The sequence below is a fragment of the Podarcis filfolensis genome (assembly GCF_964270895.1).
Source record: "Podarcis filfolensis genome assembly, chromosome: 4".
Classification (NCBI taxonomy): domain Eukaryota; kingdom Metazoa; phylum Chordata; class Lepidosauria; order Squamata; family Lacertidae; genus Podarcis; species Podarcis filfolensis.
Genome location: NC_139607.1, coordinates 82332841 through 82358586, shown reverse-complemented (window position 1 = coordinate 82358586; position 25746 = coordinate 82332841). Strand labels below are relative to the sequence as shown.

The 25746-nt window shown below is 41.2% G+C and overlaps 1 protein-coding gene and 1 long non-coding RNA gene across 3 annotated transcripts in view; one reads left to right on the top strand and one right to left on the bottom strand.

Moving 5' to 3' along the window:
• DDX10 (DEAD-box helicase 10) overlaps positions 1-25746 on the top strand; it is a 170830-nt gene that overhangs the window by 97844 nt on the left and 47240 nt on the right. For both annotated transcript variants that reach the window (XM_083609042.1, XM_083609043.1), the window contains exon 16: positions 11919-11975. In XM_083609042.1, coding sequence (XP_083465168.1) covers positions 11919-11975 — 57 coding nt within the window. The remainder of the gene's footprint in view (positions 1-11918; positions 11976-25746) is intronic.
• On the bottom strand, positions 22703-24568 carry LOC310760623. The gene is made up of 3 exons (XR_014547074.1): positions 24303-24568; positions 24070-24211; positions 22703-23190 (listed from the first exon to the last, which is right to left on the bottom strand). It is a non-coding gene; the product is annotated as an uncharacterized lncRNA (long non-coding RNA).

Here is a 25746-nt window from a genome sequence, read left to right as displayed (position 1 = left end):
AGTGTTAAGCAATCCTGTAAGCCCCTCCCACTTCCAGCTCTTGGTTGGGTTTGGCTCTGTCTACCGACAGCAGCAGACCATGATAGACTTTTCCTGTGGGTCATCAGTCCATCCTAAGGGGGTGAGGGGAAGGTTCATCACTCCTGTTCTAGAGCTGTAGTCCAGAAATTGCTGCTCACCCCATTCCTTCTGGTGAGACGACTCCTTGGGTATATTCTTCAAACCACCATGTTGCAAACAGCAAGTGGAGCCATCTCTGTAGAAAAATTCTGTTTCCATAATCTTCCATCATTTCCTTTTCCTTCTCCTTAAGGTCTCATCCACTCATGGAACATTCCTAGTTTTTATTTTCCTTGCTTTCTCATTTATTTTACTCACATCTTTCTGCTCGCCTCTGCTCCCTAAGTAGCCATGGGCCAGTGCACATTCTGTGTTGGGATCCTTGTTGACTACAGTTTTATCATATCAGGAGCCAGGCTCCTCCTTGCACTCTCTCCTAAAAATGGATTTACCCTCTCCCACAGTGTGCCTTTATAGAAATGTATGATGAGATCACCTCATTTTATGTTCCTTTTCCCCTCTGCCCCTGTAGGCAGTTAGTAATGTGGGGTGGTAGTAGGAAAACTGAGAATGTGATGGTGGCCTATCTCCATAATTATACATTAGGGGAACAGGAGGAGAATTTGACATGAAGTTGCCATTCTTGGCAGCAACCTCATGTATTGCTGTCTAGAATCCTGGTAATCTCTGCTGGCAGAGATTATGTGCCCTTTATAGGTGAACAATATCTCCCATCATCTCTGACCGTTGACTGTATCATTGGAGTTGATGGGAGTTGAAGTCCAGGCACATCTAAAGGATACCATTTTGGCTGCCTCTGCTGTTGGGTCTTTCCCCCTTTACCTGCAGACTAATTGGGTGGGGGCTTATGACACATTTCCCTGGGACTTAGTGATCACTTTCTCAGAAACAAGTTCCTTGGACTTTTGTGAGACTCCCAGGTACATATGTAAGATTTCATAATGAATCACAAAATTGCTTAGCAGAATTGTCAGATGAGAACATGAAAATGCAGCCCACAAGTTCTCCAGAAGGAATACTTCTGCATCTCTTTGAAACAGAAGTAAATTGTCTGATCTGTATGTAAAAGCTGCAATTATACAGGAATCCTCAAATGCAGTATAAAAATTGCAGTCGTATTCTAAATCAAGAGTCACTTAGATTCTTTTGTCAATACTCCTGCTAATACTATTTCATTACCGTTTCAAGTTCCTTTCATTTCATGAAGGATAATGAAGTCCATTGTATAAAAATAAATACCCTCTGAATCCAATAATAAGGGTGCTAATAAATTTGTTTTTTTTAAAAAAAATGCTTTTCATTGTGAAGAATGTACTATAAAACCATTCTTCCAATGTAACTATTAGCTGATTTTATTTTTTAAAATAAATGTCAGATTAATGTGGGTTGTTCACTTACGCATTTTTAAAAGTCTGAAGGAGTGACTGATAAAGTATTTTGTAACTTGGCAATAAAAGTACAAAAACCTAATTTTCAGAGTTCATGAATTTGTCAGTGAACTGGTTCATTGATTTACAATACTGCAATCATTCACCTCACACTTCTTCGTTACCTCTTATCCTTGGAATTTAATTGCTTTACTTGCATTTTCAATTTTTTTTATTAATTTGGGGTTTGTATTTTAATGAATTATATTGTTCTCGGATTCCCCATGCTTGGAAAACTTCATAACTGGCCCATTTCCCATACCACAGCTGCATGCATAAAGCTATGATAATCTGAGCAAACTAATACTTGACATACCAAAGTGATAGAAATTAAGAGAAAGTTACACTGTGTAGGAGACATTCAAGTGTGTGCAATAGAAATCCTTCAAAATTGTCCCTAAATAGTAGATGTTAAACAGAAAGGAGTCAAATACTGAATTTCCTGGTTTTATACCTGCTGTGGGTTAAACCGCAGAGCCTAGGACTTGCCGATCAGAAGGTCGGCGGTTCGAATCCCCGCGACGGGGTGAGCTCCCATTGCTCGGTCCCTGCTCCTGCCCACCTAGCAGTTCGAAAGCACGTCAAAGTGCAAGTAGATAAATAGGTACCGCTCCGGCGGGAAGGTAAACGGCGTCTCCATGCGCTGCTCTGGTTCACCAGAAGCGGTTTAGTCATGCTGGCCACATGACCCGGGAGCTGTACGCCGGCTCCCTCGGCCAATACAGCGAGATGAGCGCCACAACCTCAGAGTCGGTCACGACGGGACCTAATGGTCAGGGGTCCCTTTATCCTTTATATAAAGTTGGGGGGAAACAAGCAGCTCTTTTACCAAGCTCTGAAGAGAAGGAAAATGGAACTTGTATGCAAATCTGATGTCTCGAATTACTTAACCTTGAAAGAAGAGTTAATAGATTTGACTTAGGTACTTAAAATTATGAAGAGCATAATAAAACGCAGATCGATCTTGCTTTCCGTACTTTCACAGCATTCAAACAAGAGGGAGCTGAAAGTTAATGGCAAATGCCTTGTATCAAAAGGGAAGGATGGAACTATTTTACCCAGCAAGACACTGTCTGCAATGGGGGGTGGTTGACTTTTTAATATTATGCAGTTGTGAGTTTACAACACCCTTACCAGGCTTACAAACAACAGGAATGGTTTTTAAAAGATTAATGGTATATATGATACCTTTCTAAGTGCCCAGAGTACTTCGCACACATCTCATTAATCCTTACAACAACCTTGCGAAGTAGGTCAGTATTAATTTTTGCAGATGGGGAGTGAGGGCAGAGGCTGCAATTTGATGGCAGAGTTGCTTTGCGGTTCTAACGCAGGTTTCTAACGCAGGTAATATGCATTTATGGTACCATTCTGATCCCACCCTAATGTTGGTGGATCCCCTGAAGACAGAAATGCTCCTCATTTAAAGTAGGTAAAGGTAAAGGTATAGTTAAATTGGGGGAAGTGAGATTTTCCCTTCTGAATCATTGGAAGTTTTTCTATAGAAGTTACTCATTAGAATTGCTTTGCCAACCACCTGCTTCTAAATTACTCCCTTAGAACTTAAAATGGTCCGATAGTTCGGTGGATTTTTCTCTTGGTCTCCTTTAAGCATTTGACTGATTTGGATATAAATTCAAACTGGGATTAATTAAAAACAAACACTTTTACTCAACAAGAACTTGCAAAAACCACTGTTTTGGAAGATCTGTCTTTAAACAGTATATAGCATATAGAGTGATAATGTACAGCTGCATTCTCCTTCCTGAGATCTTCCAGACATTTTGGACTATGACTCCTATCACCCTTAGCCAGGATGGCCAATAGTCACAGGTGAGTTCTGGTCCAAAAAATCTGGAGGACATGAGGTTGTGGGGTGGCTGGCATGCAGTGATGCAAGGATATATGTTTGTCTGAAAATTGCTGCCGTTCTAGGCAGCAGTCCTACATGCACTTACTTTGGAGTAGTAGGCCCCATTAGACATAGCTGAACTTTATTCTTCTGAGCAGGTTGGCCATAAAAACAGGTGCGGCTCTTGCATATTAACTGATGTGGCTATACCTAATGTGTGCAAAATGCTCAGAGCAGAACTTTCGCACTGTTGTTCATTACTGCAGTAAATAGAATAACCTCCTTCATAACTGTCAAGATGTCTTTCCCCCCCAAACAATGCAGGAGCAGCTGTAGTTTTCATCTCCTCATGCACATATTCATAATCTTTCCTGTAATACTTTTCACCCACTTACTCTGGGTATTTCTTCCTCTGTCGTCTTAAGGCCCCCCCCCCCTTTGACAGTGCCCCAAATGTGACATCTTGGCAGGCATATTAAAATACTTAGGAAGTACAGTATGTCTTCAAAGTATTGACTGTCAAGAGTCTGGAGGTTTATCTGAATCCCACTTGCCTGTAGAGTTTTGACATTATGATAAATGTCCCAACCTACAGCAGCCTTTCGGTGAATAAATCTAATACTCTTTATTTAGGAGGAGACTTTGGCCTTTTCTCCCTGTCCCCTTATGACAAGAAAATTAAACACATTTTAAAAGTAATACTGTTCCCCCACACGAACATACCTTATTTCACACAGAGATTTTTAAGATTCTCCCCTCCCTCTTTTTAATGGAAAGCTAAGGTTGAGAAATCTGTAGGCTGCCTAATTTGCAGGTACGGTCTGACAAATATCCCCAGGCAAACAGTAAGGTCATGTATTAATTATGATTAGAAAATTACATTTCCCCTCTCTTCAAATAGTGAAAATTTACTATGTGCATACAGGAGAACATTTATTTTTTTTAAAATTCAGTGGACGGGTAATTAATTTTGCAGCGCAAACATCCACCAATTTGCCCTCAGGCTACAACGTCTACATATAATGGAAAAGGTTCTGCAAGTCATTCCCCATGTGAGTTGATACAGAGCTAGTTATGTAATGTGTGAAAGTCACTCTAGAGAATGCTGCAGCTGAAATGCTCAGCCAATTCAGTGCAGAATGTTACTCTGAGAACGAAAGGTGGACCTGGAAGCAGTAGCTTGTTCCCTGTAGTACCTCTATAATCCCCACGCCCTGCAATTCCAATGCCTGCTAGTTTGGATTTGTGGAACTCATTCTTGGGCAAAATGCTATGCCATTCTGATCATGGAATCAGCACCTGTGTTTGTATATATAAAGCTTAAACTTTGAGATCCAAGGCTGGATTCTAGCCTATGCAGCTGCACTGGTTACCAACTAGTTTCTAGACCCAATTCAAAGTGCTGGTTTTGACCTATAAAGCCTTAAAACATCTCAGAACTGCAATACCTAAAGGACCACCTCTTTCCATATGAACCTACCAGGACCCTGAGAACATCTTCTGAGGTCCTTTTTCGTGTGCCTCCTCCTCAAGAGGTCCGGAGGGTGGCAACACGAGAACAGGCCTTATCTGCAGTGGCTCCCCATTTGTAGAATGCTCCCCCCAGGGAGGTTTGCCTGGTGTCTTCATTATACAGTGGTACCTCGGGTTACATATGCTTCAGGTTACACACTCCTCTAACCTAGAAATAGTGCTTCAGGTTAAGAACTTTGCTTCAGGATAAGAACAGAAATCAGGCTCTGGCGGCGTGACGGCAGCAGGAGGCTAAAGCTAAAGTGGTGCTTCAGGTTAAGAACAGTTTCAGGTTAAGAACGGACCTCCGGAACGAATTAAGTACTTAACCTGAGGTACCACTGTATACCTTTAGGCCCCAGGCAAAAATGTTCCTCTTTAACAAACCCTTTGGCTGATTGTCATTCAATGCTCTTTTAAAATGTGTTCTTTTTTTGGGGGGGGGGTTATTCTGTTGTTTCTACTTTTATTTTGATTATGTATTCTGTTTTTTATATTGTGATTTTATCCTGTGACAACATGCTAAGGCTACCGACCGGTTCATGCCCATCAGGATATTGGAGTGCCTTACAGTTAGCTGCTGCTTTGAATCTTTCCTCAAAACCGACCTTCATTTGGCACTGCCACAATTTCACCTATGTCGCACTGATGCTGCTTCACATTTGTCTTGCCGGTCTTACTTGGCTCCCGGCCAGAAATTTCACAGTCTTCTGCCATATTCATGTTCTGTTAAGTACCTAGCTAACATTTTAGCTGTAGAGAAATATCTAGTTCAGCTGTTCGGCTGGGCTTCCCTGATTTTGAGCTGAGTGGTTTCTTCTTAACGGTCATAGGAACGAAGCAACTTCTTGGTGGCTAATTAGTTGTCATCAGTTGTGAAGACATCAGTCTGATTACAGCCTTTAAAAGCAAAATATAATACCTGGCCAAAAAAAAAAAAAAAAAAAGAGCATTGTGGGTTTAGAAGGCACCTCCTTGCTTCTGCTGTTTGGCCAGGTGGGTTTTGGTGCAATGTGGTCATGTGTTGTGTGCTCATTGAAAGCCCAGAATGAATGCAAATGTGAACATGGAAGAAGTGATCCATGGGGAGGCCCCTCACGGAAAAGAGTTGATGGCCCAAGTGAGGGGGGATCAGTAGTTCCTGGTTCCCCAGAAAGACAGGAGAGAGAGACAGAGAGAGGGGCTCCATTATGCACACAGTCTGTTGAGGGTTATGGACTTACAATGGGGACGGGTGTGGAAATGAAAACAGGCAGAGCTTGTGGTGAGTAAAGGGTAAGTTGTGAATGAGGTAAAAAAGAGCTTTCAAGAATGAGCAGAAGTGGCAGAGATTACCCATCACACCAATCCATTTTACTGAGAGGACATTTCATTAGTTGCAATACAATGGGGAGGGGGATATAATTTGGGTTACTTTTTGGAAATTGTGAAACATAACAAGATTTAAATAACCAACCGAAAAACGTGGTATTTATAAAATTTACTGTTTGCATTTTGACATTGTTACATATTTGCAACGTGCATGCAATGCCCCCCAAAATGAATTACCTTACAGGGACTTTGTTGTTGTTGCTTTTTTCCATTAGAGATGTGTAACACATATGAAAAGTAGAACTGCATATTAGAGGACATTAGCATGCCTGGCGGTGTTTCAGAATAAAACACAGTGCTTCCCTTTAAGGCACAATAGCTCTATTTTTCAAGCGTACAAGTCATTTGATTTTAATCACCAATTCTTTCCATGTAAATGGCTTATGGTGAAGCAAAAGCAAATGATACAATCTCATATTCTTAATGTGAAATATGGACATGCAGCCTCCCAGAAAGCACTGCCTCTTGAATAAGTTATGACGGTTTAGCAAAATCTGAAAATCTGAATGATATCGAGCATTGTGAAAGCCTGCAGATAAAAGCCCAGTCGTAAAATAAGAGCTACCCATTGAAGCAAAAATAGTATGATTATGATTTGTGTGTTTCTTCATTGTTTCTCCCCCATTTTTGTTTCTGGCACGGCACAGCTCTGATTTCCACTTAGAGGCTTCTGCATAACTTCCATCACACAAATTGCAGTTTCAGTTGCTTGGAGTCCAATCTTGCCGAGGCGGATTCATGGGTGCTCCCTTGAATAAGGAAGCTAAATAAAAGAAAGCCATGCTATTTTCTGTTTCGGAGCGTTACTCATTCTTTACCTTTTGTCCCACAAATTACATCCGTCTCACACGAACAGGGACCTGGTGGCAGTGCCTGTCCTTGCATAAACCTCTCCTCTGAAATTCCACTTGCTATAAGCTTATTCAAAAAGCCTTCTACTCCCTTACAAGCAGGCACATAACCAGATTTCTATTAAGCCTGCATCATCCTTTTGTGTCTCCCAATCTTTCCCCCCTATAAATTATTCCATATATTATGTTGCCATCTGTCCTCCTATCTAATACATTGCCCTGGTTCTGCATGTGTTGCTACCACTCTTCCATGAAATGTGATTCCATCTGCCTGCCCCCCCCCCTTTCCCCATGAACCATCTTCTCTGGCTAGTATTGCATCTTGATGGATAAAATCTACAAGAGGCTGCTGCTTTGTAACTTCCACGCAGTTCATTGGGATTTGCACCTGCTTCCCTTGGAAGCCCTATTAAAACGAACTGAGCTTGCAGAGGAGCAATGCCTGGTGACTTGCACCCTGCCATTTCCATATGACTCAATTATATTTGGTTGACATGAAATGGGAGACAAATGAGTGTCGCCAAAATAGCAAAGGGTAACAAAATAACCTGGTGCCTAGAGGAATCTTTCCTCTGTTGAATTTTTCATGTTGTCCTCTTTCAAATCTGTTTTCAGCTTGTTCTGGTTTGTCAGCTGTCTGAGCTTTTCTTCTTCTTCCTCCTCCCCCCCCCCACTCCATTCCTCCCAGGTCACTGTTAATGTAGCTTGACTCCCCCCCCCCACAACTCCTTTTTCAAAGGTAGCACTTGAAAAGAGAGCAGGTGGTTTTTCAGAGAAATGGGCAAGTGACACAGGTTGACAAGCTACAGCAAAGCAGGTCACGACAAAGTAGTTTGGAAATTGGATTGGAGGAGGTAGAAAATTGAGTCCTGCCTTGGAGGGGCCAGGATCTTGCACGAAATGCACCAGAATTGAACAAGTCACAGTTGGGTTGTTGGGGCAGTAAGACATGACCTACATCGTGGGAACACATTGGTGGAGAGGCAGGGAGGAGTGAGTGGGTTTGCCATTCATTCTTGGTTTGTTTCACCCTCCTGCTGTGTTATCAAAACAATCACAATCTTCTTAGAATAACTTAGACAAATTGGGTTGTGGGTGCCCAGGCAGTGATCGCTTACGCATGTGCATGGATGTGTCCATATACATTAGACAGGTATAATGTCTCTTCTTCATTGCACAGCCACAGAAGATGGGGTTTTGCAGTTACCTTATTGAGTTCCACAGCGTTATCTCTGGCTCACAATGGGCAGCATTTTGCAGACCAAGGATGGGGAACCTATGGTTCTGCAGCTGCTATCAACTCAGACCAGTGGCCTTGCTGGCAGGGCTTGATAGGAATTATAGTTCGGCAACACCTAGAGGGCCAAACACCCACACTTGCTGTAAATCAAGGATAGGGAACCTATGGCCCTCCATATGTTGTTGGATCATGGCTCCTGTCAACTCTGATCATTGGGCACGCTGGCTGGGAGTTGATGGGAGTTGGAGTCCAGCAATATTTGCATGATTACAAATTGTGACAACTTTGCTCTGTTCAGAGGACAAATCTACGCCTGATTCTATGTAGCGGAAACTGAGTCCGGCAGTTAAGTTTTGCACCTTAGTTCCCTCAGCAACGACTGCCATGTCGGGGGTGGATGGGAATTTAGTGTTCTAGGATGAGTCTTCGGGCATATAGCATATACATTTCCTTTACTTAACTTAAAAGTAACTTAAGCATTACAAAAAGAAGATAAATAAGGTGAATAACATAAAAACCTTATAAAATGCTAGTATTGTTGTTGCTGTTTAGTTGTTTAGTCGTGTCCGACTCTTCGTGACCCCATGGACCAGAGCACGCCAGGCACTCCTGTCTTCCACTGCCTCCCACAGTTTGGTCAAATTCATGCTGGTAGCTTCGAGAACACTGTCCAACCATCTCATCCTCTGTCGTCCCCTTCTCCTTGTGCCCTCCATCTTTCCCAACATCAGGGTCTTTTCCAGGGAGTCTTCTCTTCTCATGAGGTGGCCAAAGTATTGGAGCCTCAGCTTCAGGATCTGTCCTTCCAGTGAGCACTCAGGGCTGATTTCCTTCAGAATGGAGAGGTTTGATCCATGGGACTCTCAAGAGTCTTCTCCAGCACCAGAATTCAAAAGCATCAATTCTTTGGCTTATGGTCCAGCTCTCACTTCCATACATCACTACTGGGAAAACCGTAGCTTTTACTATACGGACCTTTGTTGGCAAGGTGATGTCTCTGCTTTTTAAGATGCTGTCTAGGTTTGTCATTGCTAATGCTAGTATTGCAAATCTAAAATACTGATTATTGATATAGAGCTGAGAAGCTCTAATTAAATCATAATTATTTGAATCAGCAACACTAAAATTGGGCTGCAAGCAAAAGGTGATATGAAAGGGGATATGCACTGAGAGAAAGGGATATTTATACCCAGTTTTTCCTTTGGGAGAGAGATACTTTTCTAACCTTTCTCAGTTATCAAAGAAAACCAAGACTACATTCCACAAAATATCCAACTTCATGAAAGGATGTGGTAAATGAGATTCCCAAAATACATACACTGCAACTTCTGCAATAATTTTGATTAAACATAATTTACTGTCATCAAAGCAAAATAATTTCAGCAACATCTTATAAAACTACATCAATTGCAGACAATTTCTGTTTTTTAAAAACCTACCTGGGTAGAAGTTACACAGACATGTTATCAAAAGCTGAGTTATACAAGGATGTGTTTGGCTCCCATCTGCGCATACTTCAAGTATAAATGTTTAAAAATAGCATACGCCTTGAACACCACTTTTTAAACCAACCTATAAAGGTGGATTGATTAAGCCAGGCAAATTCAAGGTTTTCTTTTTATAAAAGGCAACAGAAGCAAGATAGGGAACGGAGAGTCGTGATGTACTAGTCTGGTATGCAGGTCTCTCCTGTCTCTGAAGGACATTACAGAAATAGAAATACGACTTTTATTTCCATTTTAACGAGTTTAATTGTGTTGCATTGGAGTAAGGAACATCAGCAATAGGGCCTGTTCCTAGCCAGAATGGATGCATAAGTGGGAATATGTCAGGGTCCCCATCACTGTCATACTTAGTAAGCAGAGGTTAATAATAGACTGCTGTAGACTTTTCAGATGACTCAGCTGTATACTTTCCAAGACGTCAAATATGGGATCTGCCCTGCTAGAGCTGCAGCATATCAGTTTAAACCTCTGTAGCTGAATAAACTAATAGGAGAACATTGAAGAAGATTTCCCCCCAGTTCAACCTTGCTTGGTAATATGCATTGAAGTATCCATGAAAATCTCATCCCTATCCTCTTGTCCCTCCAGTGTCTAACTTGACTTTATAATCTCTTGATGCACATATTTTGGCATCCCTTGCTGAGCAGTGGTGCAGGGGGTCTTTTTCATTTGCGGGTTTGTCAGCTGAACATGTGCGCGAGTGAAAATTCCATTACCAATAGAAGCAGCACATGGAGAGCTTGTTTATAAAAAGAAAAGTTGGCATTGGGATGGGAGAGTCTTGTTTAAATGCCTTAGTTGGACCTCATGTAGGCCTTGGAATCATTGCTGCTGCGAGATCATAGAATTGTAGAGTTGGAAGAGACCACGAGGGTCATCTAGTCCAAACCTCTGCAGTGCAGGACTCTTCCACCCAACAAACTCATGACCCTGAGCTTAAGAGTCTCATGCTCTACTGACTGAGCTATCCGGGCTCACAGACATACTAAGTTGCTGTTGGTTGCGTATGGTAGTGGACGACTGTGTTGAGAAGGCAGGACAACTGCACTGTTCGGGAAAAGTGAGATTTTGTGAAGGTGAAAATATCAGAGACGACAAAGCTGAGTTGATGGGAGGAACTGAATTGCTCATAAAGCATCGGTCTGGCTAAATCAATCGTAGAGTGTGATTTTTATATAAACACAGGAGGTTTTGCAGTTCCATAGGGACTGTTCTTCCATTTTAAAAGTTGAATGTGTAATGTGCTCTACAAGACATACTTGCTGATGTTGAAACCCCTCAAGCTGCTCCATTATACACTTACACTTCCCCACACAAACCAACCTGGACCCTGAAGGCCCATCTGAGGCCCTTCTCTGTGTCTCCCCTCTACAAATGGTCTGGAGGGTAGAAACACAAGAATAGGCCTTTTCAGTGGTGGCTCCCTGCTCATGGAATGTTCCCCTCAGGAAGATTTGCCTGGCATTATCTCTATCTGTTTTTAAGTGCCTGGCAACAAATTTTCATTTTATTTGAACTTTTATTTGGCCTAAATTTGAAGGGGTTCCAGTACTTGTGGCCTTTTAGAGTGGCAGGATGTGCAAGACTTGCCTTTTCTCTATTATTATTATTATTATTATTATTATTATTATTATTCTATGCCGCCCATCTGACTAGGTTGCCGTAGCCACTCTGGGCGGCTCCCAACAGAATATTAAAAACAGGATGAAACATCAAACATTAAAACTTCCCTAAACAAGGCTGCCTTCAGATGTCTTCTAAAAGTCATTATAGTTGTTCATTTCCTTGACATCTGACGGGAGGGTGTTCCACAAGGTGGGTGCAACTACTGAGAAGGCCCTGTGCCTGGTTCCCTGTAACCTCACTTATCGCAATGAGGGAACCACCAGAAGGCCCTCGGTGCTCGATCTCAATGTCAGGGCTGAACAATGTTTTTTTAAAAGAAATCTTTTTAAAGTTTCTATTTTTTGTTATTGGTTTTAGTGTTAATAATGTGTTCATCAATCACTTTGGGTCACTTTTGTGAGGAAAGCAACTAATAACTATTGGTAATAATCATATTTAATTTTTCACCCACAGGAAAAACGACTGAAAGAAAAGGCAGCAAGAAGAGAAGCCAGAAAGAAAAATGCAAAAGTAAGGCTATTTTTCATTCTTTCACAGAAAATTTATGGCCTCTGCATACTATGAAGTGCAAGAGGGAACTATCTTATTTTAGGAATCGAAATAGGCTTTATGTATCTTGGAAAAGAGATCATGGTAGAAAGTTCTCTGAGGATGTCTGTCATGGTGAAAGCGGGAGAAATTCAATGCTGAGAATTGCTGGAGAAGGTGCTGGAAGCAAAACAACAGATATAATAACAGCTGTATATGAACTGGCAAAAGGGGAGCCCAGGGTGACTCACGGCAATAAAATTATACAGAACAATACAAAACTGCATGGTAATACACTGTTAGAACCAGCATATGAAGATCTCCCATCCTTCCCCGCCAGTCATAAGTGTGTTTAAGCCTTACATTGGCCTCTATATTAACTGCAGCCACCACTAATGAAAGTTTCCTCTTAACCTGGTTTTGAAGCTAGGTAGTGTTCCCCGATTGAGAACCTTTAAGACAACTCGGTAACTTCACCTGGTCTAAAATGCAGTGGCCAGTGTTCCATTTAGAACTCTGGAACCAGCTGCACTGGTTACCAGTTCATTTGCAAGCCCAAACTGAGTTGTTCACATGAATGTTGAGAGTCCTAAATTGCTTAGGCCCCCAAATATCTAAAAGACCTCCTCAGACCCTTTCAGGTGTTAAGATTGACAGAGGGGGCCCTCTTTGTAGTTCCGCCACCCTTGTGTCAAGGGGAGGGAGACAGACAGACAGACAGAACTCTGATAGGGCATTTATTTTTATTTATTTGTTATTTTGCTATTAGTACTGCTTCATTATTTCTATCTTCCTTTGTACATTATTTCTATATTTTACACAACAGGGGTTTTGTCTCCCCCCCCCATGCAAATTTTCATTTCCCTTGGATTATGTATGAACGCATTTGAATGTAATGTAGCCACGACTAAAGGAACTGCAGTGCAACTTTACTGATTTAGTGTTCAGGAAGAGTTTTCTTCTAACTGAAGTTTGGAATCCTTATGCCGCACATAATTCCCAGGAGCCAGCCTTCCAAAGAAGATGTGAATGCAAATCGCATGTTTAGCTGTAATTTTGCATTGGCATATTTATTGTGGCAAGATGTTCATCCTGTTCAAGGGACATGCTGATTTTTTCCAGGACGAAGGTCCAATTGTGTGCGTCATTTCGTCTACCTGAATAACCATGATTTGTACTTGACACTTAGCAAAGATTGGTTTCCTTTGAGAGCAAACTCAAGGTGCTGCTGTGCTGATCCCCTTTCTGCATTCTCTTCATCTTGTCAGTGGAACTTGGAGAACTGGACTGGGAAAATGACTTGCATTGTAGTCTGGAAGTTGAGACACCAGTGCTCTTCTTCAAGAAACAAAGACTGGTTGTGATGAACAACTCTTTATTAAAACGTAGCTTTCAGAAATATCATATTGCAGCATGACGTACAAATCATGTCTGGGGTTGTGGGTACTGGTCCTATAAGCTAGATCTCAGTACTGGTACTGGTCCTATAAGCTAGATTTCTATTGTCTAGCCCAGGGTCCTCACAGTCAGGAACTGAAGCCTGATTATAACAAGACGTTTCTCTGTGCTGACCAGGAATGGGCAGAAGGCCACACTTACAGAATTTGCACTTCACCTGGCCAGTTCAAGCACTTCAGGTAGTGCAGAATAGTGACCTGTGTATTAACAGGGACCAGCCACAGAGGGCCTTCAAAACCTATTCTAGGGAAGGGCTATAGATCACATGGTTTGCTGGGCAAAGGTCCCAGATTTAATCTCTGGCATCTCTAGGTAGGACTGGGAAAGACTCTTGACTGAAATCCCAAAGAGCTATTGACATTTAGTGTACACTCGATGGACCGGATTCTTATCAGGATCGGCCTTGTTGGCCAAGTGACATCAGGTGCAAGATTGTTTGATTTAACCCTCTTGCCCATCAGCTGATGTTGCAAGTGGATGTGTATGGGAAACTGTCCTCATGTGCCGACTTGGAAGCCCCTGATGGGCAAAGATTGGCCCAAGGACTCGAGGTTCCCTACCCTTCTTATAGACCAGGGGTAGGCAACCTAAGGCCCATGGGCCACAAGCAACCCATGGGGGTCGATTAATCGGCCCACGAACCGCCCCTGAACCGAGCTGCCTGCTTCCGCGGCACCGAAAATCGCATCTGCGCAGACACAGACGCCGGAAATGGGCACGCAATCCGGCCCACGGAGGGATCTCCACTGGAGTGAACCGGCCCAGGCGAGGTAAACCTTGCCTACCCCTGTTATAGACAGTAGTGAGCTAGATGGACCATTGATCTGACTGTAGAATACAGTTTCATATGTTCCTAGCTCACCTGCATTAGCTGCCTTTAGTCTATTAGTCTATCACTTCAAGATTTTGGTTATGACCACAATCATAGCATCATAGAGTTGGAAGGGACCCAAGAGACCTCTAGTCCAATCCCCTGCAATGGCAGAGCCTAGAATGTTTTGGGAACATCTCTTATATGGACCTCTCTGAGATCAGCTGGAGAATCCTTCATCTGGATCCAACCACTACACTATACCATACTGGTATATATATTTCATAAGACATTTGTATATTAAGTGCATTTCAGGCAGAAAGGCAATTAATATATTTTATAAACAAATAAATAACATTTGAGAAAATGTTAGGTAGAGAGAAACATGAAATCCTGAAAAAATTTGACCTAATGCGATTCCCCACCCCCTCCCAGATCATCCTGAATACCTCACACAGGGTTCGGGAATCTGTGGCCTCCAGGGGTTGCTGAACTACAACTCCCATCAGCCCTAGCTAGGATGATGGACAGTCAGGGATTATGGGGAGTTGCTGTTCACCAACTTCTGAAGGAGCACAAGGTCCCCTCTCATGACCCTCTCTTTGGGAACTGTTCCTCTGTTGGCATCTTCCGTCAGCACCATTTTCCCCTAGTATTTATATACTATCCGATTTTATTTTTAAATTTTTATTGGAAATTTTATTTACAACATAACCCACCCATACAGAAATCCACCCTCATTAAACGTGAACATAACATACAATGAGCATAACATACAACAATACAAACAACCATTATCCTGGCTTCCTTATTTACTTCTTATAAGCTGTTTCCTTTATGAATAATTATTAAGATTTTTCTCATTATAACTTAAATACCATCTGATTTTAGTAAAACCTTTACTAAAACCTTCAAGCAGTATTAAAAAACAACCCATTAAAATTATCGATAAAAGACAGTTAAAGCAGGTATTCCATTCCATTACTGATTAAAATGAACAGTAAATAATGCACAGGTTAAAACACGTGTAACTTCTGCGTGTCTCAATATGCTTGTTATAAACGCACATTGAACAGAGTATTGAACTGCGAAGGCACCTGCCTGACGTCAGTAGACGAAGAGTGTAGCCTACAAGGTCAGTTTATCATTTATATATTGTCAGTTTATATTTCTTTTCTCCTGTTGGAATGTTGATGGAATGGGGTCAGGACACTTGCTGGGAAGCTGACCTCACTGTGGCCAAGTTCCAGAAATGCCTCAAAAGCACTTCTTTTTTACCTTGCCATGATCAGATCCCAATTCCTACCTCTGTCTTAACAAAGACTGTTTAGCAGTGGTTCATGGTGGAGTGACTGGCATGTTGTTTTTTGAGGTGTTTCCCACTCCCTGCAGAGCCTTAAAAAAACACCAAAACACCATCTTTGGTTAGGCGTGAAAGAGAGAGCTCAAGAATGGTCAGCCCCTAGTCAAGAGATTTTGACAGCTTGGAACCAGGAGTCAAATTCTTCTGAGATTCCTGGGGAGCCAACAGTGATGTGTAGAGGAGGCAGTCCCAAACTGACAGGAGCCCAAGGGATTCTTTTCGAGCTTATCCTTGCATCAGAAATCAGTCTAGTTTCAGCACCAGCGCCTGAAGACTTTCACAAGTTCACCCAGGGTCAGGATCAAGGAGTCCCATGTGGGCTTTCATATTTAACGCTCCGGAAAGAAGCTATAAAACCAGCACTGACTATTACAAAAGAAACTGCTGCTGCTGAATCAAAAATACAGGTTTTCTCTTTGCACCTCAGAACTCTGAACCTTTGTTACATATCTTGTTACCAGGCAAAAATAAATAAATCCTCTTCTCCCAAGCCTTTGGCTAATTAAACTTTTAAACTGGGGAGCAGAGGGCAGTATTGTTTTGTTTGTTACTATGTTACACATTTTTGTGTTTTTATATTGTAAAACGCCCTGTGATCCTTGGATGAAGGGTGGTATAGAGAAATAATAAGAATAAGAATTAATAATAATAATAATATCCACAAACAACAAAACATTGGTTAGTGCAAATGTTTAAGCAATCACTGCTGTATAAGGTTGTCGGCACATATCCCATTCTGTGTAATTTGTTAATTTGGAACAATTTCAAAGGAAGGAGGCTTGAATAATTTTTTAAGTTTACATGGCCGTCCATCAATCAAATTCTCTAGGCAGCTTACACAATAAAAATAAACATTTGTGCAGTGTTTAAAACTACAATAATTGAAACAAAAAAATAATGTAACAACATAGCAAAATTCCCTAATTGAGACATAAAGAATTTGCAGCTCTGCTTAAAACTATGCTAAATGAGTGAAAGCGTAAAGTTTTAAATCTGAAAACAGATTAAAACAGAAAATAAGCCTAGGGTTTGTTTGGAGACACAAATGTAAAATGGCCTTCAGCTGGTGCCAAAAAGACCATCAAGAAGGGAGGAAACAAACTTCTTTGAGGAGAGCATTTCTTAAGCCACCACTGATAATCGCCACTCCTTTGTAACCACCTGTCTCACCTCACTTGGGTGGGGGCACACAGAGCAGGGCCTCTGAAAAGGGTCTTAAGGTTCATGGAGGTGTATGTGGGTTAAAAAGCTACACACGTAGGGCAATGCCTCAGTGCTCACTGGTTATTCTTGACAAGACAAAATCAGGAAGGAACTATCTAAAGAATCAATTGAAAAGGATCAGGATTTTGCTGTTTTTATTTATCAACTTTTTAAAAAAAGCAGTGAAAGCAGCAGTGTATTTTGCTTGTAAACAGTGCCCATAAGGCTTGAGGTTGGGTGTGTTTTTGTGGATCTGGATTATTACAATTACAATTATTAATATTCATTTCATTTCTACGCCATTTCATATTTTTAAGGAAAAAATATAAAGTGGTTTGCAACCTTATTAGTGGGTGTAAGTGGGTCCTGTAACAAAATCTTGCAGTGCGGCGTGCTCCTGTTCAAAATGCCAGCTGTGCCCTTGGTTCAGGATCCATTCCATTCTGTTCCTCCCATTGGTTTCCTGTTCCTCTTCCCCCACCTCAACAGTTAGTCAATATTCTATAGCTTCTGATCATGTTCAGTGTTTCATTTGGGTTGTTTGAGGTTATTGGAATGGAAGGTTGCCCCTTAAGGGAAATTTGAATAACAACAACAACTTCTGCAAACCTTGAGTTCTCTCCAGCCTTCTCTTGTGCATAGGTGGTGCCATTTTGGAAAATAAATTGCTATTAGAATATGGGGATGTGGTGTTTTATTTTGCAATTGGAAAGAGCAGGCCCTTTCCTACATTTTAAAGAGGGATTTGAGAAGCAGCAGGCTGTGTTATTAATGCTCCCTTGTGCTAGCAAACAGGCTTCCTGGCTGGCCATTCTTCAAGACAGAATAGTGGACTAGATGCAACTTCAGTCCGACTCAGCAAGGCAGTGTGTGTCCGTACAACATTACTAGCAATGTGACACCCAGAGTCCGTATTCATCTTTTGTTATATTTTCACCAACTGCAGACTAGGCACAGGCAGGCTTAAATCGAGTTTAGTGCAATTTCAATTTCGGAGCAATGAGGGAGTCTTGCCTAAGAGCCAAAATGTGTCCTAGGTACCATTTCCGTTCTTTGCAACCCTAGTGGACTGCAGAGTGTCTTCTGCATCCAGGAATCCTTATCTGGATGAAAACATATTTAGGCATAAAGCGCCACACCATTACAAGATGTTTTTGAAATGGCTTCTGTGAATAGCTGGCTCTGCAGGGCTGCTTATCACCGCTTTGTGATTTGTGAAAGCATGCACAGTTAGGGCTAGGATCCATGCCCTTATCTTGAACTTCTTTCAGAAATTTTGCATATCACGAAAGATAACATTGCACACAGAATACAAATCATGGCGGTCTTATTAGAGTTGGTGGGTATAATAAAGAGGAAAGAGATTATCCCAGCTCAGTGTGAAACCGGAGGCGAAAAGTTATATTACGTTCAAGCCAACAAAGAGAAATAATAGAGATCTCAGAGTCTATTTTTATGCCACTGTGTGTATAAAAAATTGTGCTTAATCCGCATTGACTTCATAAATGATCATGACTTTTCCTTTCAGGCTCATGACTCTGAAATGTTCCACATTACCTATTTGATGTGTGTGTTGATATACCACAAGGGAGAAATGCAAAAATATATTGGGGAAAATCAAGTTGGCCCAGTCCTGTTATCATACCTTTTGAAAGAGGACAGATTTGTGGAAATTGCATTAGGGCAACACAATAAAGATGAATGGGAGTGGAGAAAGGGTAGGGAAAAGCTTAACCTTTCTGCCCCTGCAGCTGCTATTTAAAGTTTAAAAATCAGTCACATTAATTGCACTCACACAATTGACATAAAACTTAGCTTGGTTCTTTGATATTGCTCGGATATGCAATAGGGCTTCTCCCTGATGCTCAAAAACTTTCATTATTTATAAGGTATTTATTAAGATTTTTTAAAGTATTACAATAAAATAAAAAAATAACAAAAATACAAAATAAAAATAATTAAAAACACACAAATTTTCCATTGCTTATTTTCCTTTAGCTTGTTTCAGCATTTATATAACACTTCCATTTATTCAAAGCATTTTGCATTCATTATCATGTTGCATTCCTTAGAACAACCTGTAAAGTTTGGCTAGTTGCCCAAACCTTAGTGTTGTGTAATTGGGGTTCTCATTGAAAGTGTGAGCCTGAGTTAGGCTTGATGCTGAATGAGTTAATGGAAGCGGTGATTTCAAAACCAAGGACTTTCTGAATCATAGCTCAAGCCATTATCCTACACCAGCTCTCTCCACTGAAAACAATGACTTTCTTCAGCCCCTTTTTCATTTGGTAGAATATGGATGGAGTGACCTAATCTTATATTCCAGGTCTTTCAAATATTATTATGTCCCTTTTCATCAAGCTGTTACTATTCCCCCCATGCTCTTTGTTACATTTCAAAAGCATTTCTTAATTTATTACCTGCCACTTAGTGTTCACGGTTTATCCATGCAAATCAATATTCCTGGTTCTTGTTTGGTTATCTCATTAATTTAGGAGGACGCAACTGTCTCAAGTGGCTTCTGTTTTTTAAAAAAATTTCAGTACTCATTGGCCTGAGAAACTACTGTGTGTATGTGTTTGTGTTAAAAGTTCATCAAACTCCCAAGTCAGCACTGGCTACCAACCTTCAGGACTGCTTTGTAGTAGTCCATCTCTCACATGGAAGGTGTAAGGTCTTCTTCCCTGATCATAACAAGTTCTGTTTGGATATAGTCTGCACTGCCCCTACCCAATTCTGCTCAAGGATCAAAGGAATGAATAGGAAGAAGGTTAGCTTGGGTGAAAATGATCACCACCAGTTTACAGGTGGAAAACTGGGGGAAGCCATTTTGATTCTGCTCCAGGGGCTCACAATTCATGTTCTGAAATTGTTTTGGATGGAAACGTTCTAGCATCCAGAAATAATGATAGTGACCAAAGCTCCACAGTGGCAGTCATGTGTGGTATCAGCATGTCCTGTCAGTACAAGGATTTCCACTTGTGCAACAGGACAGTTCACATACACCCTTGTGCATGCCCTGCACCCACTCCAAATCTGCTCCAGAGGGTTGGAAATTTTTTTTATATATATAAAATATTTATTGAGATTTTACAAAAAACAAAGGTTTACAGAATAAAAAGAAAACATATAAAAAGAAAAAAAGAAAAAACATACAAAAATACATAAAATAAAAAAATAAAAAATAAAAATAAAAATACAAAATACAGAAAAACGAATAAATAAGAAAAAATTAAAAACAAATCCATTTTTTTGTATCTTTAAACTCATTAGCTTGTTTCCTTGACCTCCTCACACCTCCCCTTTTTGTGTTCCCATTTACATAATTAAATCAACAAATCCTTACCCTCTTTCATTTATCTTAACTCTATATCTTAACATATTGTAACTCTATATTTTCATCCATTATCAATCCATTTTTGCATATTCTTATTAACTTTGTTGCTAATCCACTTATTTTCAATCCAACATCATTTTAACATTCATTAATTTTACAGTGTTTCTGCAAATAGTCTTTAAATTTCTTCCAATCTTCTTCCACCAACTTTTCTCCCAGGTCTCGGATTCTGCCAGTCATTTCCGCCAATTCCATATAGTCCATCACCTTCATCTGCCACTCTTCCAGGGTGGGTAAATCTTGTGTCTTCCAATACTTTGCAATAAGTATTCTTGCTGCTGTTGTTGCATACATGAAGAAAGTTCTATCCTTCTTTGGCACCAATTGGCCGACTATGCCCAGGAGAAAGGCCTCTGGTTTCTTCAGGAAGGTATATTTAAATACCTTTTTCATTTCATTATAGATCATCTCCCAGAAAGCCTTAATCTTTGGGCACGTCCACCAAAGGTGAAAGAATGTACCTTCATTTTCTTTACATTTCCAACATTTGTTATCGGGCAAATGATATATTTTTGCAAGCTTGACTGGTGTCATGTACCACCTGTATATCATTTTCATAATATTCTCTCTTAAGGCATTACATGCCGTAAATTTCATACCGGTGGTCCACAACTGTTCCGAGTCAGCAAACATAATGTTATGTCCAACACCAGAGGGCTGGAAAATTTGAAGGAAGGAAAGGGGAAGAACATTCCATCATGCAAGCAAAAATCCTTGCTTTGGCAGAGCATTGATATAGTAGTACTTTGGATACAAATCCAGTAGCTTTGAAAATGATTTTATTTTATTTTATTATTTTATGAAAAAAGAGTTGGAAGAAAGGGGGAGCATCGCCATGCCACAACTCTAAACCCATTATCTTCCATTTTTCTTGGGGTGGGGGATTATCTTAATGACACCGGCCCCCAGAAAACTGAGGCAAATCTGCCGGAACGAAGGGAGAGTGGTCCTAGTTGTCATTAGCCCATTTCAGATGACTAATGTGGGTGGGTGTGATTATCATGGCTGTTAGCCCTGACCAACAAGCATCTATTGAAATGTTCCAGCTGATCCTATGTATGTATGCATATGTAGATTCTGTTTATGAGGATGGGAGACCTGTGACCCCCAACTTGCATCAACCACAGCAAGTACATAGCCATTGGTCAAGTACTGAGGGAGTCCAGTAACATTGGGGGGCGGGATGTGACAGAGGCACAGATTTCCCATTCCTAGTTACACAGAAAGCTGAATGCATGTAGGTTGTTGGTGAGTCTGGTTGCCATGATGTACACAGAATTGGTACGCAACCTGATGGTAGCCATAGTTCAGTACTCCCAATTAAGGTTGTCTGAAAAGGGCTGCAAGTGGTCTTGTCCTTGAAAGAGCAAGACCCTTCTCCCCCGCTCTCTCCAGCTGCTGGTCAGATCTGTGGCTATTGAGCAAAGCAGTGTTTGGGGGAGCTTTATTTAGCAGCCTTTAAGAATCCGAGCTCTAAATCTTTCAGTGAAGTCCAAGAGAGGATTTGAGAATTAACTCGCCTTGAATGAGCCTCACTATCTCTCCTCTCTAGCTATTTTTCTTTGGCTGTGTTCAGCAGTTTTGTAGATCAAAGAGCCTTCAAGTTTTAAAGCAGAACACTCTGCTTACTGCTCTTTTCCCTCCTACCCCAAAGTTGTTTGTGGCTTACATTTCTACGTGACCTACTGCCAGCACGCCTCCCTATGCCATCATCGATGCCTCAGAAAAAAAAAAATAATAGTTACAATCAGCAATCAGAAAAACATTGTCTCTGTGTTGGTTAATTATTTTAGGAACGATTATTCAATTTAATTGAGGCTGTGAGGATCATTAAGATTCCAGCTGCTGGAAGGGTTTGCTGCTGAACCTTCAAGCTTCTCCTTTTGAAATATGTTAGGGTTGTTTCAAAGATTTTGAAAGCGCAAAACACCCTCGTTTCTTCACCATTATGCCCCATTCAAGAAGAATTGGTACACAACTGCTTGGTGGTTTAATCACAGCGGTTTAGTGCCTAAATATAGAACAAGAGAACCAGAACTTGGGAAACCCTGAGAAGATTTTGTTGAAGATTTATTAAGGTTGCAGTCTTAACACCACTTACCTGGGAGTAAGCCCCACTGAATTCAATAGGAGTTACTTCTGAGTAGTTACAGTTAGGTATGCACTGTAACCTGTTACTCAAAACTTCAAATTCACCAACAATATGTAACACTCACTAAAACCTTTTTGTTTTTTGGACCTCTTTTGTCCTATCCATCAGTGTTCTCTCTCTCTCCCCCCCTCCCTCCCCCCCTCTCTCTGGATAATGCTTTTTCTTGAGACATTCTTTCCTTTCAGAGGTGAGCTATAGAATCAGCAGAATTATATGGCGAGCTCTTTCTAGACTGTCCTGCTTCAGCTTGTAAAGTGGGGTAGGAGCTCCCCCCCCCTCCATAAAAGTGTCTGGTGCATAAAATGGCTCCTTAATAAACTACAAATTGTGATGAAGGCAGATTTTTAAAGCAGTGTTTTTGTAACAAAAAAGAAACTGTTACAATTATAATTAGTACGCAGTAAATCCAGCCATCGCCTCCCTTCTTCTAGTTGGTATAAACAGCTGAATAATTTTTTACATGTTCTTCTAAGGCTGTGGTGCTCACTGCTTGGTGCAGAGATCCTTAAAGAGGTGAATTATCTTAAGCTGTAGTGGCTGTAAACATGAAATATGAAGTGGGATTGAGGTAAGACCTGTCCTTTCCCCTCTTTCTGCCGTTTGTGAGCTTTTCACTGGGTGTTCAGTTGTTAATATAACACATTCTGTTTTCAGTGGTCTTCCTGCCCATCTCCTTTCCTTATGAATGGCGAAGTTGTTTGCATATCTGTACTGCAGCATCATTAAATACGGGTACTCTTGTGAGCTTCTTTGACATAAATGACTGGTTGTTTGTGCAGGACCGTTTGAAGTTGTGTCAGCAAAGCAGATCACCTATAGACAAGAAAGAATGATCACTAATTGTAGCCTGAGTCAACTCATGCTTATACAATTGATTTACCATTTAGCTGCTCTTTGAGATGGAAATCCATAAAGAACATTAAGTTTCTTTTTAAAAGCTCTCACACAGTATCATTATCTCAGTAATGAATGTTGATTGTGCGATGGGGGGGGGGGGGAGGAACGTACAATTTTCGTTTTTAAATACCCCTTTCTGAGTCTTTTAAACGGAAGGCATTTGCAGTGAGGGTGATTTTTGCTGTTCACCCTTGACATTAATTGTTTTGGTCCAGATTCTGCAAGGAATTGCCACAAACGCCTACAACCCAATGTACAGGCCCATCTTCCACACACTGACCCGTAGGCATTTGGTTAGTAGTAATAGTAGACAAATTTTGAGGGTAGGCCAAAGCATAATACCTGCCAGTCTACAACCAGTAACCTGTAATCCAAACCTCCACCATCATTTTTCATTTTTTTGCCGGGGAGGGTAATGAACGGAACCAATCTTAGCAGGGAACCCCCACCCCCTTGGTTTTCCCTCGGAGTCAGAATATATGGCAGAGTTCACTGACGTACTATTTGTTTTTCAATGGAAAAGTGGCATCTGCTTATTTGGAAACATAATACCCCTGGCTGTTTGGTTTCCTTCAAATACATTTCTAAGCAGCTAAACTGCTTTGAGTCACAACTTTTTTTGTTTTTGATTAAACAGCCATATGCTTCCGAATGGAACAGTCTCAGTTGTTATATTAAATTTGTAGATGACTCGCTACCTTACAAAACTCAATTACCTCACATCCCCCCATCAGCCCTTTTAGGAGGGAACAGATGGGAGAGTTCTGCTGCCCTGTCATGTTTTTCTTGACTTACGATTAGAATTTCTAAAGATAATGTGTCACTCGCATGTTTTGTATTTCTCCTCTCTGAAGATATGCTTTTGATTGCTCTCTTCCTAAGCCTGCAGATTTTACGCAGCTGGGGTGCCTTCTGGCTTATGATATGTGGCTGAAACCTGCATCAGTTCAAGATTGGAGAAAATGGATCTTAAGTTGGCTCTTTCTGAGACTGATCACCCCAACAGTAATTAAGCCCCACCCACCCACCCACTGGGCTGTTTGGCTGGCAGCTTTTGCTGTCATCTCCATCTCAGGGCCACGTAAATAAAAATAAGATATGCAGGCAGAGGAAGGCCTATTGAATTTGGCTGGGGCTCTTCAAACATTCTGTAATCAGGGCACACATTCTGTGTTAACCGTTCTGTGGAGGAGCCTCTACTCAGCACATCATGGTGGTTCCTGCATTCTAAAACACGAGTAGGCAGACTTTGGGCTTGCGGTATCTACTTTTTTTAAAAACCAATCAGATCCTGAGATCCGATTCCCTACTGAGGGGAACAGAAGCAGTGATCTGTGGGCCTGACAAGATGTCTCGGGAAGTGTGCTGTCTCCCCGGGGCTAAGATCCAAGATGTAACTGAACGACTGCAAGGAATCATAAAACTCACTGACAAATACCCCTTCCTCTTGGTTCATGTGGGAACCAATGACACTGCAAGCAATAGCCTCCAGAAGATCAAAAGAGACTACGAGGCTCTGGGCAGGAAATTGAAGCAATTAAATGCACAAATTGTCATCTCATCTGTCCTCCCAGTTGAACGACGTGGCCCAGGGAGAGAGGGAAAAATAGTGGAAGTGAACAGCTGGCTTCGCAAATGGTGTAAACAGGAACGGTTTGGATTCTTAGATCACGGACTGCAGTTTCTTGAAGATGGACTTCTGGCAAGCGATGGGCTGCAACTTACAACGGTTGGGAGGAATGTTTTTGCCAAAAATCTCAGAAACCTCATCAGGAGGGCTTTAAACTGACTAATGTGGGGGAGAGAGACAGTGCTTCTGAAGGTAGGAGTCTATCAATTGATGAAGATGATCATCCAAATGTCATAGACCAAATGGAGCAAACAGCACGCAGACCTAGTGGTGGGAGGAAAAAATCCTTAAATAAGAGACACGGGGGAATGATTAGTGGACTTCAATGTCTGTACACTAATGCGCAAAGCATGGGAAATAAACAAGATGAGCTTGAGCTCTTGATACAGCAAACTAAATATGACATAATAGGCATCACTGAAACCTGGTGGGATAAGTCCCACGATTGGAATGTAATAATGGAGGGATACAATCTATTTCAGAGAAACAGACCAGACAAGAAAGGAGGAGGAGTGGCGTTATATGTCAGGGATGTGTATACCTGTGAAGAGATCCAAGATTTAGAACCTCAAAGCCAAAGTGAGAGCATTTGGGTCAAAATTAAGGGAGAGAAGAATAACAGTGACCTCATTGTGGGAGTTTACTATAGATCCCCAAGCCAAAAGGAGGACATAGATGATGCCTTCCTGGAACAGATGGCCAAGCATGCAAAAGGAAGGGAGATAGTAGTAATGGGGGACTTCAATTACCCGGATATTTGTTGGATATCAAACTCAGCCAAGAGCATAAGGTCAAAAAGATTCCTCACTGGCCTTGCAGACAACTTCATTGTCCAGAAAGTG